Genomic DNA, 17,200 nt, shown 5'->3' with positions numbered 1-17,200 from the left:
AATTGAAAATGAATAATTTCATAATTTTGCTATGGAGATGATAAAAAATGAATTTTATTCTATGAAAATCTTCATGGGGCATAATTTTGATAGGAGATATTAAGTATTTTTGTATTAATATTTGTATACAAGTCTAAGATCAAACTTTACAACTTTTGTATACTCATTGGAATTTAAAAGATAACAAATTCTCCTAAAAATATTAGTTAGCAAACATATGCGTAAAATTTGATAATTTTATGTATAATATATTTATAAATTATGACTTACTCCAATATTAAAACATTAAGGTTTTTATATGTATGTATGTGTTTGCGAATGCGTGTGGGGTTTGTGTTCACTAATATTAGTATCACAACTCAGTCCCCCCAAACAGAAATTCCTGGTTCCACCCCTGTCTTGGATGTTGTTATTGTTGTATAATTTAATAGACTTGTATCGTGGATCTATATCTGCATCAAGATGCTTTTCATCTATATTTTCTTTCCAGAACCAGAAATTTTTACATGCTTTTGCTCATACCTTCATCTGTTCCTCTTCTTATTCCTTTTTAAATAACTTTCCTTTTTCCTCTTCCTGTGACAGTGATATGTTATCTACTTATGGAACACTTGCTTTTAATATATGCAGTATACGTGCACTTTCCTGACTTCTTAGCATTGTTATATCTATTTTCCATTTATTATTTGTTTAGTCTATATGTCTGAGTCTTTCACTTATAAAAAATACTTGTCTTTCAACCAACTAAATGGGACCAACTTTCTTTGCATGCCAGCATATCACAAATGTCAAACTTGTACACGTTCATTTGGAAAAAAATGGCTACTTCAAGGCACAAAATCACAGAGGCATTACATTCTGGATCTTGCATATTTGTTCCCTATACATCTGGCTCTAGGCATGAGGATGTGGTACCTGGTATGTTTTTGTCTCCAGAAGAAATATGTTGGCATGATCCAACTGGTTGTCTAGACCAAATTATGGAGATGCATCCTCAGTGCAGGTTGACAGAAGTGATTCATTGCCCCTTAAACAAGACGCTGAGCAATATATATCCAGGCCTTCGTGATTTTTTCGTTTACAGCTGCAGAGTACATGAGACCCCTCCTCTCCGTAGCTACCTACGGATTTTGCTCCAGCTATCTACTGTTGCTTTGCCTTCACAAACAGCTAATGCAGTAAGTAACCAAATCTGAAACAAAATCACAGTTGCAATTATAATTTGTTGTGGTGCAACTTAAGTGTTTCTTTAATGTCCCAGGTTTTCCATGTATTTCTCAAGTGGAGTGATGGGTTGAAATCTGGACTCCTGAGTCCTGAAGATATCATTTACTTGAAAGAGCATCTTATGAAATTGGACTATGCGGTACTTCCAACTGAACAAGACAAGTGGGTTTCCCTACACCCTCTCTTTGGCCTTGTGTGCTGGTGTGATAGTCTGAAGTTACAAAAGCAATTTAAGCATTTCAATAAGATTTATTTTTTGTACTTCGGCAAACTTAGTGAGGATGAAAAAAAGATACTTCAAACAAAAGTGTCTGTGCTCATGCAAACCATAGGGATTCCTGCTCTGTCAGAGGTAAGATCTCTCTCTCTGTTTAGGCTTTGGTCTGGGGATGTTGCTCTTGAGTTGGCAATGTTGTTAACTCCACATGAACTCATCCGGTAGGTCAGGCAGTATAGCTAATTATCAATGTGTTGACCTCAAAGGAATGGACTGCTAAACATTCCTGCTACAAACGATTGGAATTTCAACTTGAGCTGATCCTAAAGAAGCCTGGAAAAAAATTTTAATAACCATTTTTGCACTCATAAAAGAATATAGTACTCTGCCTACTTTTAGATTTGTCCATGGTTCTAATTTTTTTTATTTTTGTTTCATAACACATCATAAGGAAGCTTGTATACATAAAGTATAAGGAACTTTATCTTATGTGGTGCTCCATGAGATACATGGGTAATCTTTGAACTGTTTCATTATTGTCCGTTTTACTGTGTAGAGCTTTTACTGATCATTTATTGATTGCTTTTAAGGTACTGGATCTTTTATGTGATGTTATTTGGTCCTAGAAGTTCTTTCTATGATTTCAATCTATTTTAGTACGTGTTGCTTTGCAAAGTTCATGATAAGTTTGTGTGGACTGGAATCATTCCTTTCTCCATTGCATACTCTCAACTAGCTTCAGAATGTGTTTTTAGAGAGTTGGAATTTGATGATTGTATGTTCCTGTAACACCACTTTCACTTGAGATGTAGCTACTTGCAAAGCATAACTTAGCAAAGAATGAACAAGTGTGGGAAATGGAGAACGATATATACCTTCCTTTACTTGGATTCGGACACCTCTCTCTCCCCATAAGAAAAAACAGATTGCTATTGCATGTGGATATAGTATGTGTTTGCATAACAATTCTTTTGAATTATTGATTTGTATCAGACAATGGAATTCTTTTAAAATGCTAGAATTTCTTTTTTCACTCGAAATAAGCATGACAATTTGTACAGTTGTCTATGAGTTGTTGAGTAGACATCAATCACTGAGAGATTCTGTTGATTTAAGCAAAGTAGAGCACCATTTTTGTCACCCTTAAGAGAAAAAATAATAATAAAACAATAGATGAGATATAAAATGCGATCTTCATCTTCCTTTCCTCATTGTTGCAATAATGTGCAGGTTGTAACTCGTGAAGCAATATATGATGGTCTGGCAGACTGTAGCTTCAAAGCTTCATTAGTGGGCTGGAGTCTTCCTTATGCTCAACGCTACTTCTGTAGTGTACACCCTGAAAAATATTTTCAACTCAAGCAGTCTGGATTTGATATTCTGAATCGTCTACAAGTTGTTGTTGTTGAAAAGCTTTACTACAGGAATGTCATAAAAAGTTGTGGTGGTGCATCTAAGAAGCAAATTGAATGTAGTTGCCTACTTCAGGTATGTAATGAAATCCTTTGTTCCATGTCCTTTCCCTCACCCCCCCCCCCCCCCCTGCAGTTTGTCTCTCCTAACACGCACATGAATGTAGCAAATTACATGGGGTTCAAAGGGTAATTTAGTGGTTCCAGCCTATGTTGCACGGACACCAACACTGGTATGTGTAAGGGGATACACCATTTCTTGAAAAACTAGAGTACGATATGTTGGGGATACGGTAATAAATTGATATTTATTTTTAGGTATATTTTATATATTCTTACACATAATTTGTGTTCATTTTAGGTTTTTTTTTTTAATTTAAAAACAATCATTAAAATGAAAATAAATGATGTCTAACTACACACTCACAATCCCTTACAAATACCAACCAAGCCCATCACCAGAATAAACCAACCCAAATTTCATTGCACCTAATGGTTCTGTAACATTTGAACAATAAATCAAGGTTTTTCAACAAAACTTTCTCTGAAGTTTTATTGTCTTTTATCTTCCAAACAAAACCACACTTTACTTATGTTGAACCATAGACATCTTTCACGTTGAAGCCTTTTTTGGGCTGATGCCTCCAAATCCCTAAAATTTGTCAGCCTCCAACTCAGTACTCTCTTTTTAGTTGATGGTTACTAAACTTACATGAGTACTATTAAACCTCCTATACTTTGCAATGTATGCTTTATTAGAATTTGAGGGTACTTCCAACATTTATATCCTTATCATACGCCTTTTGCAGGACAACGTTTTGTACACAACCCAAGAATCTGATTCTCATGCCCTATTTATGGAGCTGTCTCGTTTGTTATTTGATGGAACTCCTGATTTACACTTGGCAAATTTCCTTCACATGATCACAACCATGGCTGAATCAGGTTCAACTGAGGAGCAAACAGAATTCTTCATCTTGAATAGCCAAAAGGTACCTAAGCTTTCTAATGAAGAATCTGTTTGGTCCCTCCCGTCCATACCTTCACAGACAAAGAATGATGACTCACTCCAAACAACTTTTGATTCAACAACACTGGATGAGCGAAATCATTTAAAGTCCAAAAGGAAGGCTGGAAATAACTCAAACTGGCCACCAGTGGACTGGAAAACTGCACCTGGTTTTAGTCATGCTCGTTTAAGTGGTTTTAAGACTCAGGCAACAACTGCACAACATAGCAGCAGCCCACGAAAGGACAATTCTGAAGGCATAGTCATGCAAACTGATAGTGTTGTTCCTATCTCAATTGTTGATGATTGGACCATTGAAGATGATTCAGCAGCAGCTTCAAAAGCTGTAGTTTTGTCAGACTGCAACAATTTGGAAAATCAGTCTGGCAATGCTTGCAATTCAACTTATTCTGGTCAGTCTGGCCATGCTCCCAGTCATACTGATTTTACTATGGATGTTGACTTCGATCCTGTTGATTTAGATCCCACATCTGATGGCCCTGAGTTGGATGCATCTAATTTTAGCATGAGAGATCATCTTAGATTAGGTACCCCCGATGGAGCACAAGCCATGCAAACGGGGAGGCTAGGTGAGAGTATTGCTTTCAAATACATTGTTGGGAAATTTGGTGGGACAGTAGTGAAGTGGGTTAATGAAGATAGTGAAACTGGGTTACCTTATGACATTATAGTAGGGGAGGAGAATAGCAGAGAGTACATTGAAGTTAAAGCAACTAAATCTCCAACAAAAGACTGGTTCGATATATCAATGAGAGAGTGGCAATTTGCAGTGGAAAAGGGAGAATCATTCAGCATTGCACGTGTTGTTTTGTTAGGTAATAATGTTGCAAGGGTCTCAGTATTTAAGAATCCAGTAAAGTTATGTCAACTAGGCAATTTGCAGTTGGTTGTTATGATGCCTAGGCAGCAGCAGGAATTTTCCATTGTCTCCTAACGGTAACAGACTCATTTTTATCGGTGCTTCTGGGTTATATTGACTCTCTGAAGTCTTTAGCCAAACCATAACTGCCTTTATGGAAATACACTGAAATGACAGGATTGTGTACAGCGACTCTTCACCTCTACTTGACGCATGTAAAACTTTATTACCTTACCACGGTTTGGTGGGTGAGTCCAGTTTGTTTTAGGCAGAATGTCTATGTTGCTACCATATTGTATATAAAACTTCATTGAAGGCCCCTCGTATGTAAATCATAGATAAAAATTTTCTTGTAGGCAGAATGTCTATTTTGCTACCATATTGTGATTTTCTTTCTTTATTTATTTATCTTTTATTAGTGGGTGATGGCTTATCTGCATTGCCCTTGATGACTCCCTCGTCACACCCCCCCCCCCCCCCCCCCAAAAAAAAAAACACCTTATGAAGCTGTTGCGCACAAACAAGATGGGATATGCACCTCATACAAAAAAACTTCTCACCTGACTTTGTTGCTGTCTATAAGCTTAGCCACAGCATTGAGATTAGATAATGAGATGGAAAAGTTTTGCCTTCAAAGGGATATCCTCCTACCCACTAAGTGTTGATTTATACCACATTGCTGGTTGAAGGAAAATTCCTCCAAAAATGATAGATATTTGTTTGAATTCTAATCATTTGATAATACGATTATGGGCCATTCAAGTGTCATATGTTGTCCAACATTTAAATTGAAAAAAATTAATGAAATGGCCAGAAAGCCTATTTTATATATTTAACTTTTTTAAAAAAAATAGAAAAATATTATTTTCTTCATTTTTTGTGCTTTATGCTGCTAAAATATTTTAGTATATACTAAAATAGTGGTTGTTTTAGTATATGCTGCTAAGGATTAGAATATTAACAACCTACCAATTTGTTTATATAGTGGTTGTTTTGGCCCCTAATGTGGATGACAGTACCATTAGTGGTGATCATAGACAACAACATTGTGTCTGCAAAGAGGATAAATTGTGGAATTTGTGTCTGAATGCAAATTAGTGTCTTAGTATTTATGGCAAACTCACTTTTCTTCGGAATGGATATAACTTTATGCACGCATATATCAACCCTTACAGTAACAACCTTATCATGATACCGTTTGTGAAGCAACACCATCCAACAAGTAAGTTTATTGTATGTGTGAAGGTGCACCATATAATGGTGTGATCATCCATCACAACCACATGCTAATATGTTTGTACTTGTGCTTGCCTTATTTTTTTATTTTTTATTTGTGTGTTTCTGATTCAATTACAAATTGAGTATTTTTGGATAATGAGTATGGTCAAAATTACTACTCACAAGAAGAAAGGAAAATAATTTTTCTAAAGGATTTTTAAAAAATTACAATGAAAACGAAATTACTGTGAAATTTATTACAAAATAAATTATATATTATATGTGGGATTTAATAGAATCTTGAGATTCATTTGATAAATTATTTATTCGAATTATAAAGAAACAAGTTTTTACACTTTATTGTTATTGAATAAATAATATAATTTTTATTTTTCATATAATGATCTGGTCTTGAATATTTATCTTTTTTTTTTTAATTCCAAAAATTTTCAAGTGTTCTTAAATTTGGCAACCAAATAAATAGCACCACGACATTTTTTTTTTTTTTGTAAAGAAAAAACAATATCAGATAATTAGTACATAGGAACAATCATGTTTTATGTATGAGAAAATGTGAGAATCATTGCTAAGCTGTGAAGACCAATGCAACAAAATACACAGAAATTTATCACGTTTGATACATAATTTTCAATTTAATTCAAAATCAACAATATATAAGATAAGAATGGTTATTCATTGATTTTCAATGGCAACTGTCCATATCTTAGCATTATAGGTGTCATGTAAAGTTGTAAACTAGCCAAAGTTGCAAGTTTTCACCTCGATTACTTTAAATGGGTAATTGAAGCTATTGGGAAATACAATCCAAATATGAAACCTCCTACTGACCATGAGCTAAGTATTCCAATTCTCAATAAAGAGGTGGCTTACACAAATGAGTTATTGAGTAATCACAAGGAATCTTGGGGGAAACATGGTTCCTCTATTATGTCCGATAAGTGGCCTAGTAGAACCAATCAGAGCTTAATAAACATTTTGGTGAATTACTCCACTGGAACAATGTTTGTGAAGTCAATTGATGCATCATGTATTTTAAAAACAAAGGAAAAACGTTTGAATTACTTGATTATTTGTCAATCAAATTGGGGAGGCTAATGTAGTGCAATTAGTAACAGATAATGGATCTAATTATGTGTTGGTTGGGAGGGTGGAGCTAAGATTTTTTGTTTGGGGGGGGGGGGGGATTTTGGTACTAATATATTAGCTTTGAGTCAAGATAACTCATCACACACATGCGTAAATGCACATACACAAATATAAACATTAATATTTTGATACCAAAGTAGGTCATAATTTATAAATATATTATATATAAAATTAACAACTTTTACATTTATATTCGCAAGATAATTTTTTAGGGGAACTTATCATCTTTTAAACTCGAACAAGTATACAAAAGCTGTTTAGTTTGATATTAAACATGTACGAAAAACCGAATTAGAGAAAACAAAAACTATCTTGTCTCTATAACTACTAGACCAATTGACAAATTCTATTGGTTTTTAAGAGCATCGTTGAACTAACTCAAACATTTGGGGGGCTAACTTCTATTTTTGTAGCTAAATATTTAAAGTTTTTAACACTTATACATAATATAAAATCGTTTTTAAAAATTTTAGGGGGTCCAAAGCCTTGCTATAGCTCTACCCCTTGGGAAGTTGTTGGAAGCCAAAAGGTCAAATATGTATTGGACTCCATGTGTTGCACGTTGTATTGACCTTATGTTGGAGGATATTAGGAAAATTTCCCGAGTTACAAGAACTTTGGAAAAAACCATTCAAATGACTGGATATATTTACAATCATGGGGGTTGTGTTAAACATGATGAGAGATTACACAAAGCAAAGAGAGCTGAATATCTAGGCTCAGAAAAACTAGGTTTTGTACTTCATATTTTACACTAAAATGCATTCATAAGCAAAAACATAACTTAAGGAACATGTTACCTTTTTAGGAGGGGCCTCATAGTAGATGGGCAAAGAAGCAAATTCCAAACGTGTAATAGATACAATTTTGATGCCTTCTTTTTGGAATATTGTAGTTTATATCCTCAAATTTATGGGCCCTCTTGCTTGAGTTCTTCACCTTGCTAATAATGAGAGAAAACTAGTTATGGGTAACCTATATGAGGCAATGGATAGGACCAACTATTATGAAAAGCTTTCAATGAGAATGAAGACAAAATTGGGGGCAACAAGTGACAATAATGTCAAAACAATCAATTTCAGTGCAAATAGTGTTTGTATGTTTGTCTGCAATAAGTACTGTGAAATAAACACCACCCATTGGGAGTGATGAGGGACAACAATGGCAAAACATTCATAAACCGTCCTTGCATTATTTAGCGGCTAGAACTTGGTTTCTGGGTTTTTTTTTTTTTGGGGTAATTCTATACTTACAACTAATAATGAGAGTTGGGAGATTTGAACTTAGATATAGTGGAAAAACCAAGAAGTACCAACTTACTTTATATACATAAAAAGGTCAACACAATCGAAAAACCTATTGATAATTTGATATTCAATAGAAGGATAAACTGAACTATCTTCCAGTACAAAAAAATATAAAATATTGAGTTTCCAGTATAAAAATAAAATAAAATATCTAGTAATTTGAGAAGTGTTAAATAATTTGACACTTAGGATAGATTTTGCTTGAATTGAATAAGCTGCTTGAGAATGACTATCTTTATCAATGTGCTTCTTTTCATCAAGATCTTTTGGTTTGACCTTAATTTTCTCTTCCAACATCCATTTGAAAAGGTTTTTGCTGCTGATCTTCTAGAACTGGTTCTCGCAATCCATAGGCTCTAGGGTGAGTAGCGAGGGTAAGGGTTTTCCAGCAAGAGGAGAAGTTTCCACATCTGTGGTTGGAATTGTAGTTGCAACTTCGTCCTCTTTGTGTTTACCATTCTTCTCTAATGGATCGGAGTATACTATAAAGTTCACAAAAACTCATAATTAGAAGCACATTTACAACCATAGAAACAACTTTGTGGAGCAGCCAAAGATTTCAAGATAATTATTACAAAATGTTTTACCAAAAAGTTATATAGATTTTAAAAAAGTAGTGCACACTCAAAGGAATGAGTTGCTAACTTTGGTAAATTTTCTCCATCCAAAGTCTGCTCTTTTAATTACAAGATGAACTAACACTAGCTAAAATACTTTAATCTAACCGACACTGCTGACAGTGATCAATCTAAACCCACATCACACCCTTCCCCAACAATTCAAATAAACAGGTTAAGCTACACTTAAGGAGGAATTAAGAAGCCTGCAATCAAGAAGTTTGATCATGTGGTATGCCCTCTTCTTGAGTTTACACCATTGGCAAACTCATCTTTAACTGCATCATAATAGCACACCCAGCCTTAATTATGGGCTAACAAGCATTTACTAGGATCAAAACATAAAATACTATAATTTTTCAACTTAGTAGGAATAAACAACGTTAGCAAAACCTCTATCGCACTTAAGCATATAGGCCTCTTGAAGGTTGGTCCAAAGTGCAAGCGCGTGCCTGATTGAAATAAAACCCACAATTTTCAAATATAATATCTCCTAAATTTTAATAGAAATACTCAATACATAAAATAAAATAAAAAATAATTCAAAATTTCTATATTTTACTTATTAAGAAAGTCGATTAAATAATGTTTGTAAGTTCAAAATTTACCCAAGTTATTTCAATTCTTAAAATTTGTATATAGTAAATTGCAAACAATTATCAATGGTCAATATAATAATAATCTAGTTATAAAAAGTTTAAACATAGTATTTTATATAAATCTCTTGTGTTTTATAAAAGTACATAACTGTGATAGTTAACCAAAAACACAAGAATTGTAAATTAATCTTGTTTGTATCTTATGATAGGTAATTAATTAAATTGTTTGTGCAATACAACACCCTAAGGTTAGCGGTTCTGTAGTAAATCATTGGTCCATGTTACTTTTTTCACGATCAAACAATTAGTTTTGATGATCCATATTTTTTTAATTAGTAAGAAAAAAAAAAAAAAGTATGCTTAAGTGCTTCTTCAAAAAGCCCAAAAAAGTGTCTAAAGCACGCATTATTAAATGAGCTTTTTTTGGCCTAGCAAAGTGTTGAGTGCTTGAGATTTCGAGCTTTCAACTTAAGCACGCCTAAAGATTGCTTTCAACGACACTTGAATAAACAACCTCCAAGATTGTGTATTTGCATTTCATTATAAAGAAACCAACCAACTTCCAATTACCTAAAGCAATATGTAGTTTTATATATATATATATACATATATATATATATATATATATATATATATATATTTAGGTAAAACTTGTTAAAATAATGCAGCGAGTGTGGCTCGAAACCTGTAGCAATTTCAAAATCAAACACAAGCCCAGAAAATTTAAAATCAAACACAATGTACTCACAATACAAAAACACCCAAAAAATTCAAAATCAAACACAACATACTCACAATACAAACACAACGTACTCCAAAATATAATAACACAAACCTATGAATCTCCTATCATTCAACAAAACCAACCCAAATCTAACACTAAATCCATTCAAGGAGCACATAAGCACAAGCTCAGAAACACAAAAAAACAAGCTCAAGAACATAAACTCATTTAAACATAAACATAATATCATCAACACTATAGCACAAATTCAAGCACAGATCCAAAAAAATTCAAAATCAAATAATTCCACCAATGTAAAACCCACATATATAAACACATAAATATTACTCCCAATGCTCATAAATCACATGGGTTTTATTATTAAAGCTTAGATAAAAATAAATAAACTCTAGCAAAAGTATAATACCCGAATGAAATTTATATTTCATTTGGCTATACACGGCTGTTAAAACAAATTGGTTTTTTTAAACGCAGCTATAGGTCATCCTTTAAAAAAAATTATTCAAGGCCCAAACAAACGCAACTAAAGACACTTACAAATGCGGCTATAGGTTAAGTCTATAGCCCGTTTCATTTTACATAGGAATTGATTGAATCAAATGTAAAGTTAATACGTATATAAGAGACCGTTTAAGAGATGCCAAGTTTTGGCCAATCCTTTGAAGCTTGAACTTCACATGCAATCGTAAATTTCAAAGATTTTTCCAGTTATCCAACACTATCTCTAGTTAGTATGTATCAAACACTTTTATATTTTTTTACCAACACTTCCAACCAGGAGAAACCAAATTAACAGGACATTAATATTATTTAAACCAAAAAGAGCAACCCCCCCAATTTTTATTTCTTGGTCTGTTTGGAAGTCTATATTGAAAATTTGATATATGGCTACAAAAGCCATTTGGTAAAATAACCACACGGCTTTCCCTAGTTATTTTGCAACAACTCTCAGTGTGACCCATATTTTCGTCATGAAAGTATTCACCTGCACGTATCATCACACAAACACACTCTTGAAACAGAAACAGAAGCAGAAATACTAATATTAGCAAGTGTCCTGATCTACTCATCAAAACCATCCTCAGAAGACATAAAATGTTTATTTCCCCTCAATTTGTTTTAATTAACTTCATGTTTGTCACCACTCTTCCGCATTACCATTCCTAGACTCTTTAGTGCATAGTGCATAGGATTAGCAAAGCGCAAGAACTTAAGTAATCAGATGTCACATAACCAATTAAGATCAAAATCTATTGAGGCTAGACTCTAACATATTCTCACACAATTTCTCAACTAAAGAGAATCATAAGTCCCACACATGCAAGCTCAACCTTAGAACATGTTAGGTTCTAAGACCTTAGGGAATAATGTATTAGAACCAATCTTATGAATACCGTTTCGGACTCCGTTTTGGCTTGTCCAATGGAACAGAATATTTCGATACCGACCTATTTCAGCGTACCGTTTCAGAGTGTTTCGGAATTACAATATTTTATAATAAAATATATATATATATATATATATATATATATTATTAATAAAAAAACCTATATAAATTATTAAGGGTTTTAAAGAAGTTATAAGTACATATTTCAACTAATATGTAACCTTCAAGTCCAAATAATAATAATAATAATAATAATAATAAGTATCAGTTAAATTATTTATAAAATATAATAAGAGTAATAATAAAAAATAAAAATAAAAACTTGACGTTAATATTGGTAGTTGGATGTTGGAACAGTGAAAGAGGATAAAAGCTGCAACATTCTTTTTTCTTTTTTTTTTTTGTTAATCATGTGGGGCTCACAAAAACAAAACAAAGAAAAAATACAAATTTTAAAATACAAATAACAAAATGGGAGCATGTCGGCTGGCAAAAACTAAACAAATAAAAAAATTCAAAACAAAGGACATAGCAATTAATGAAGAGTAAGGAGGCTCACAAGTAGTCACATACATTACGTGTACAACACACAAATAAAAAAGGAAAGGCAGAGTGGTTGGCCGCAGCAGGACCGAAACACACCAGAAGAAAAAATAAAAAAAGTAAAGAAGAGAAGAAGGGTTTGAAACCCACCAAAAGAAGAAGAAAAAGAAGAAGAAGAAGAAGGGTCTGAAACCCAGAAGAAGAAAAAAAAAAAAAAAAAAAAACAAGAAGCAGAAGGATCCATAACCAAGAAGAAGGTCTGATTTTTTTTTTTTTTTTTTAAAGCTAAAATCTGGTATCGGCTGAAATTTGTATTTCAGCTGAAATTTGTATTTCAACCGGAATTGGTTGGAATGGCCGAAACGCCCCGAAATAGGCCGAAATTTGACCCGAGGTGGAACAAGGGGTATTATGGTACCGGTTTGCATGCCGGTACGAAATATTCCTGCCGTTCTGACCGGAACGGAACGGAATCAATAACAATTATTAGAACTTCAATATGTAATGTGTTGGCAATTTCCAATTCTGCCTAAGCTTGTTTGAGGTGTAGAGTTTTATATTTTACTTTACATATAAAAGGAAAAACCTTAGCTATGTTTTAGAGGTCCTTTGAGTGTTGTGTGGTGAATCTTTTGTGAGATTTAGAGGTATTTATCTTCATACACACACATCACTACAAAAAATGCGCACTATAGCCGCGTTTATAAAAAACGCGGCTATACTTGACCTATAGCCGCGTTTAAAAGAAACGCGGCTATAGACCAAACCTATAGCGCCGTTTCCTAGAGACGCGGCTTCAGACCCAACCTATAGCTGCGTTTTGTTAAACGCGGCCATAGCTTAGGTCTAAAGCCGCGTTCCTAGTGTCTTGAGCTGCGTTTTACGTCCGGACTATAGCCGCGTTTATCAAAACGCGGCTATAGGTCCAGTCAAATAATATATATATTTTAAAAAGATGACTTGTGTATCCAAATAATTTTTTTTTTTTTTATATATAAGGGGGGCTATAGCCGCGTTTTCAAAAACGCGGCTATAGGTCCATATATATTTTTTTACGCTGGTAACCTGGGCATCCGAATAAATTTTTTTTTATATATGGGCGGGGCTATAGCCGCATTTTAAAAAACGCGGCTATAGGTCCAGTCAAATAATATATATATTTTAAAAAGAGTACCTGTGCATCCGAATAAATTTTTTTTTATAAGGGATGGGCTATAGCCGCGTTTTCATAAACGCGGCTATAGGTCCAGTGAAATAATATATATATTTTTTAAAAGGATGAGCTGTACGTGCATCCGAATAAATTGATATTTTAACATAAGGGAGGGGCTATAGCCGCGTTTTTGAAAACGCGGCTATAGATAACACTATTAAAAAAACCCAGAGCCCCACTTTCCCACCTACCCCCACTCTTATCTTTTCTTTCTTATCTTTTCTTTCTTATCTTTTCTTTCTTGGTCATTGTTGTCTGCTTTCTTCAGTTCTTTCTTTCTTTCTTCTCTGCAAGTCACGCCCAGCTCTCCTTTCTTTCTCTTTTTTTTTTTTTTTTTTCCTTCTTCACTCCAACACTGCTCTTTTTTTTTTTTCTTTCTTTGTTTCTTTACTGCTGCTTCTTCTTTCTTTTTTTCTCTCTTTCCTTCTTTTTTTCTCTCGTTCCTTCTTTTTTTCTTTCAACACAACGCACACACCGGTACACTCCACACCACCATATACTTCATTTTTCAAGCAAGGGTCACTGGAAAACTTCATAAGAAAAGCTAAAGGCTCACTCATCTCTACTATTTGAGGTAAAAATTCTCTAATTTTTTTATGGGTATTATACTTTTGCTAGAAGTTATTTTTGCTATTGTGTTGTTGATATTGTGCTTATGTTTAAATAGGTTTGTGTTCTTGAGCTTTTGTGTTCTTTGAATGGATTTAGTGTTAAATTTGGGTTGGTTTTGTTGAATGAGAGGAGATTCATGGTTTGTATTGTTATATTTTGGAGCACGTTGCATTTGTATTGTCAGTATATTGTGTTTGATTTTGAATTTTATGGGTGTGTTTGATTTTAAAATTTTTGGGTTTGTGTTTGATTTTGAATTTTTTGGGTTTGTGTTTAATTTAAAAATTTTTTTTGTTTGAATTTTGAATTTTTTGGGGAAAAAAAAACCCAGAAAATTTTTTTGTTTTAAAAAAAAGCTGAATTTTTGAATTTTTTGGGGAAAAAAAACCCCAGTAAATTTTTTTTTCGTTTTTAAAAAGACCTATAGCCGCGGTTTAAATGCAGCTCAAAGCAGGTTTGTAGCCGCGTTTTTTAAAAACGCGGCTATAGGTCGCTGACTATAGCCGCGTTTTTTAAAAACGCGGCTATAGACCTGAAGCCTATAGCCGTGGTTCAAAAACGCGGCTTCAGGTCTGGTCTGTAGCCGCGGTTTTAAAAATGCGGCTACAGACCCGCAGGGTCTGTTGCTGCGCCACTTAGGCCGGGGTTGTAAAAGCGGCCATAGAAAACGCGGCTTCAGGTCTATAGCCGCGTTTTCGAGGTCTATAGCCGCGTTTTTGAAACGCGGCTATAGACCCCGTATTTTGTAGTGCATAAGAATATCAAGATCAAGATTCATGTCAAGAGTTTGATGATCGATTCAGTTGTTGCTTAAAGAACTTCTCCTCCGTGGTAGTAAGTTTTCTACTCAAGGTAGTAATAAGATGTTAGTGATCTAAGACTTATTGTACAAACTTCAATTCTTTCTTAGTGGATCTATTTTTTACCTTGAGGATAGCTAAGTTAAATCATCTCTAGGTTTTTTACTGGTTAGGTTTTCCTGGGTCATCAGATCTTTGTGTTCTTTACTTTCCGCTTTATATTTATTTACACATTTGTTTAACTTAGTTTTAATTAACAAACTTATTAATCAACTTGGCTTAATATTAGATTAAACATATTGTGTTAAGGGGTCTAAAACTTTACAAAACACTATATCCCAATTATCACATTCACTTCCCTCAAGGAACCTCAAAAAATGAGATTGAAACCATAACCTCAATTCAAACAATAGAGTGCCCATCAACAAAACGTCAAAAACATGATGCAAAACACACCATAAGCATAAAAAACAACATTCTTTTAGGGCTGGAATCTAAAAGCATTATACCATTCTATAAATTTAACCAATTTATTTTTTACGAATAAATACTATATACATAGAATGTTAAGATAAAAAGAAACAATTACCAAGCTGAGGAATAAGAATAAGAAAGTGACCTACCTAAAGCAGCAAAACCGAGAGACCACGTGAGAAGTAAAGACCCGCAAACAAAATAACCTGAATCCAAAAAGGATGGCGGAGTACTGCTCCTGCACCTGCTCCTGCGATTTCTTTTGCTAAGAATATGATATGCTGCTGCTGCCATTGAAAGATTAGCAAAGTTGGGTTTCTGCTGCTGCCATGTAGCGCTGTTCGTAAAGATCACAATCAATCAAGGCTTAGATTCCAAAACCCAGAAACTAAAAAAACAAAAGCACAAAACTTTCATTGATGAATGTGGTTTTTGGATGAATCCCATGTTTCTGTTTCTCAAACAAAAAAAAAAAAGTTTTCTGAGAAGTGAAAGAAAGAACGGAAAAAAAGTCATTTTTTTAGTTTACCCAGTTTTGGTTTGTGGGTATTGAAGAGTCTTAGAACTTCTCTCATTGTTGCTTTCAAGTTCCAAATTCTTTGATTTCGTTACAATTTTTTGACTGTGTTTGTAGGTTAAGAATTTAGGTTGGGGGCGGCGAGTGACAACAATGTCAAAAGAATCTTAAACGTCATTATGTCCGTGAATTATTCAAACTCCTAAAACTTGATTAGTAATTTTTTTAGATAGAGTTTTATTAGATAAAATCTCTTGTTGTCCAATAAGAAAACTAGAGTTCATTTTGAAACTTTATCTTAAAAAAAAAAAAAGAGTTCGTTAGTATCTTAGTTGCGCTTTTTTTTTTTTTTGGCTAGTTGTGCTAATTTTGCAGACATAATAGTTATATAGTATCAATTGAAAGAAATTCGAGTTCCAATAAGAAAAAGTCTACAAAAAATTGAAAAAAAGAAAAAAAAAATCCAAGTCATGTTTTTATCCATTGAGACATGAGTTCCAAACAACGATACATAACTACTATGAGGGCGTTTGGATAGCGCAAACGCACGTCCACGTCCAAGTTTTTTTTTTTATTTACGCGTGTGTTGTTACTGTTCATTGGCCATGAACAGTGATTTAAGGCCAATGAACAGTAACTTTTGGCATGAACAGTATTTTTTACCTATTTAAAAATTATTTTGCTACAGTGTTTTCAGTTTTCAGCAATAAATTCTATTCAAATAGACCCTATGTTTCATTATCAACTACATAACTAATATGTTTATAAAATTATCACAACGGGTAAACAAGACCCCTTAGCTCCACCCCACATTAGGTTTTTAATTTCAAAGACTTGGTTTATAGTTGTTTTCAATTTAATTGTTCTTTAAAATACATCATACTTATCTTATTGACCAATCAAATCAATGCATCTAAGTATTTGAATCCAATCCGAAAACCTAATTATTGATGCAAGGTGCAATTACTATGTGTTGATGAAATTTAAATGTTAGAAAGGTGAAAGGGTTATGGAAATTAAAAATAAAAATAAAAATTTTGATTCAATGGTTGAGATTGAAAGTGATTTTTTAAACTTTTAATCTCAACTATTAATTTATAACCGTCATCACCCTTCGTTGGTTTCAACTATATTCCATAGCCACCTATGGACTTTTGAGTGGCTAAGTCTTCTTTAATATTAGGATTTTTATTGTCTAATCTTATTTGAGAGTAGGTAAATAATGAATTCCTTCCCTCTATCCGATGTGGTCAGAT

General features: G+C 33.5%; 1 protein-coding gene and 1 long non-coding RNA gene across 2 annotated transcripts in view; one reads left to right on the top strand and one right to left on the bottom strand.

Moving 5' to 3' along the window:
* Positions 1–5,124, top strand: part of LOC142636038 (protein NO VEIN-like) — a 28,122-nt gene extending 22,998 nt beyond the window's left edge. The window contains exons 9-12 of the mRNA XM_075810103.1: positions 776–1,178; positions 1,262–1,579; positions 2,675–2,932; positions 3,666–5,124. Coding sequence (XP_075666218.1) covers positions 776–1,178; positions 1,262–1,579; positions 2,675–2,932; positions 3,666–4,820 — 2,134 coding nt within the window. The 3' untranslated portion in view covers positions 4,821–5,124. The remainder of the gene's footprint in view (positions 1–775; positions 1,179–1,261; positions 1,580–2,674; positions 2,933–3,665) is intronic.
* A 3,411-nt stretch (positions 5,125–8,535) lies between these two features.
* On the bottom strand, positions 8,536–16,074 carry LOC142637452 (uncharacterized). The gene is made up of 3 exons (XR_012844646.1): positions 15,957–16,074; positions 15,577–15,764; positions 8,536–8,919 (listed from the first exon to the last, which is right to left on the bottom strand). It is a non-coding gene; the product is annotated as an uncharacterized LOC142637452 (long non-coding RNA).
* Positions 16,075–17,200: the final 1,126 nt, after the last annotated feature.

The sequence above is a fragment of the Castanea sativa genome, chromosome 5 (assembly GCF_040712315.1).
Source record: "Castanea sativa cultivar Marrone di Chiusa Pesio chromosome 5, ASM4071231v1".
Taxonomy (NCBI): Eukaryota; Viridiplantae; Streptophyta; class Magnoliopsida; order Fagales; family Fagaceae; genus Castanea; species Castanea sativa.
This window is presented reverse-complemented; position numbering and strand designations above follow the sequence as displayed.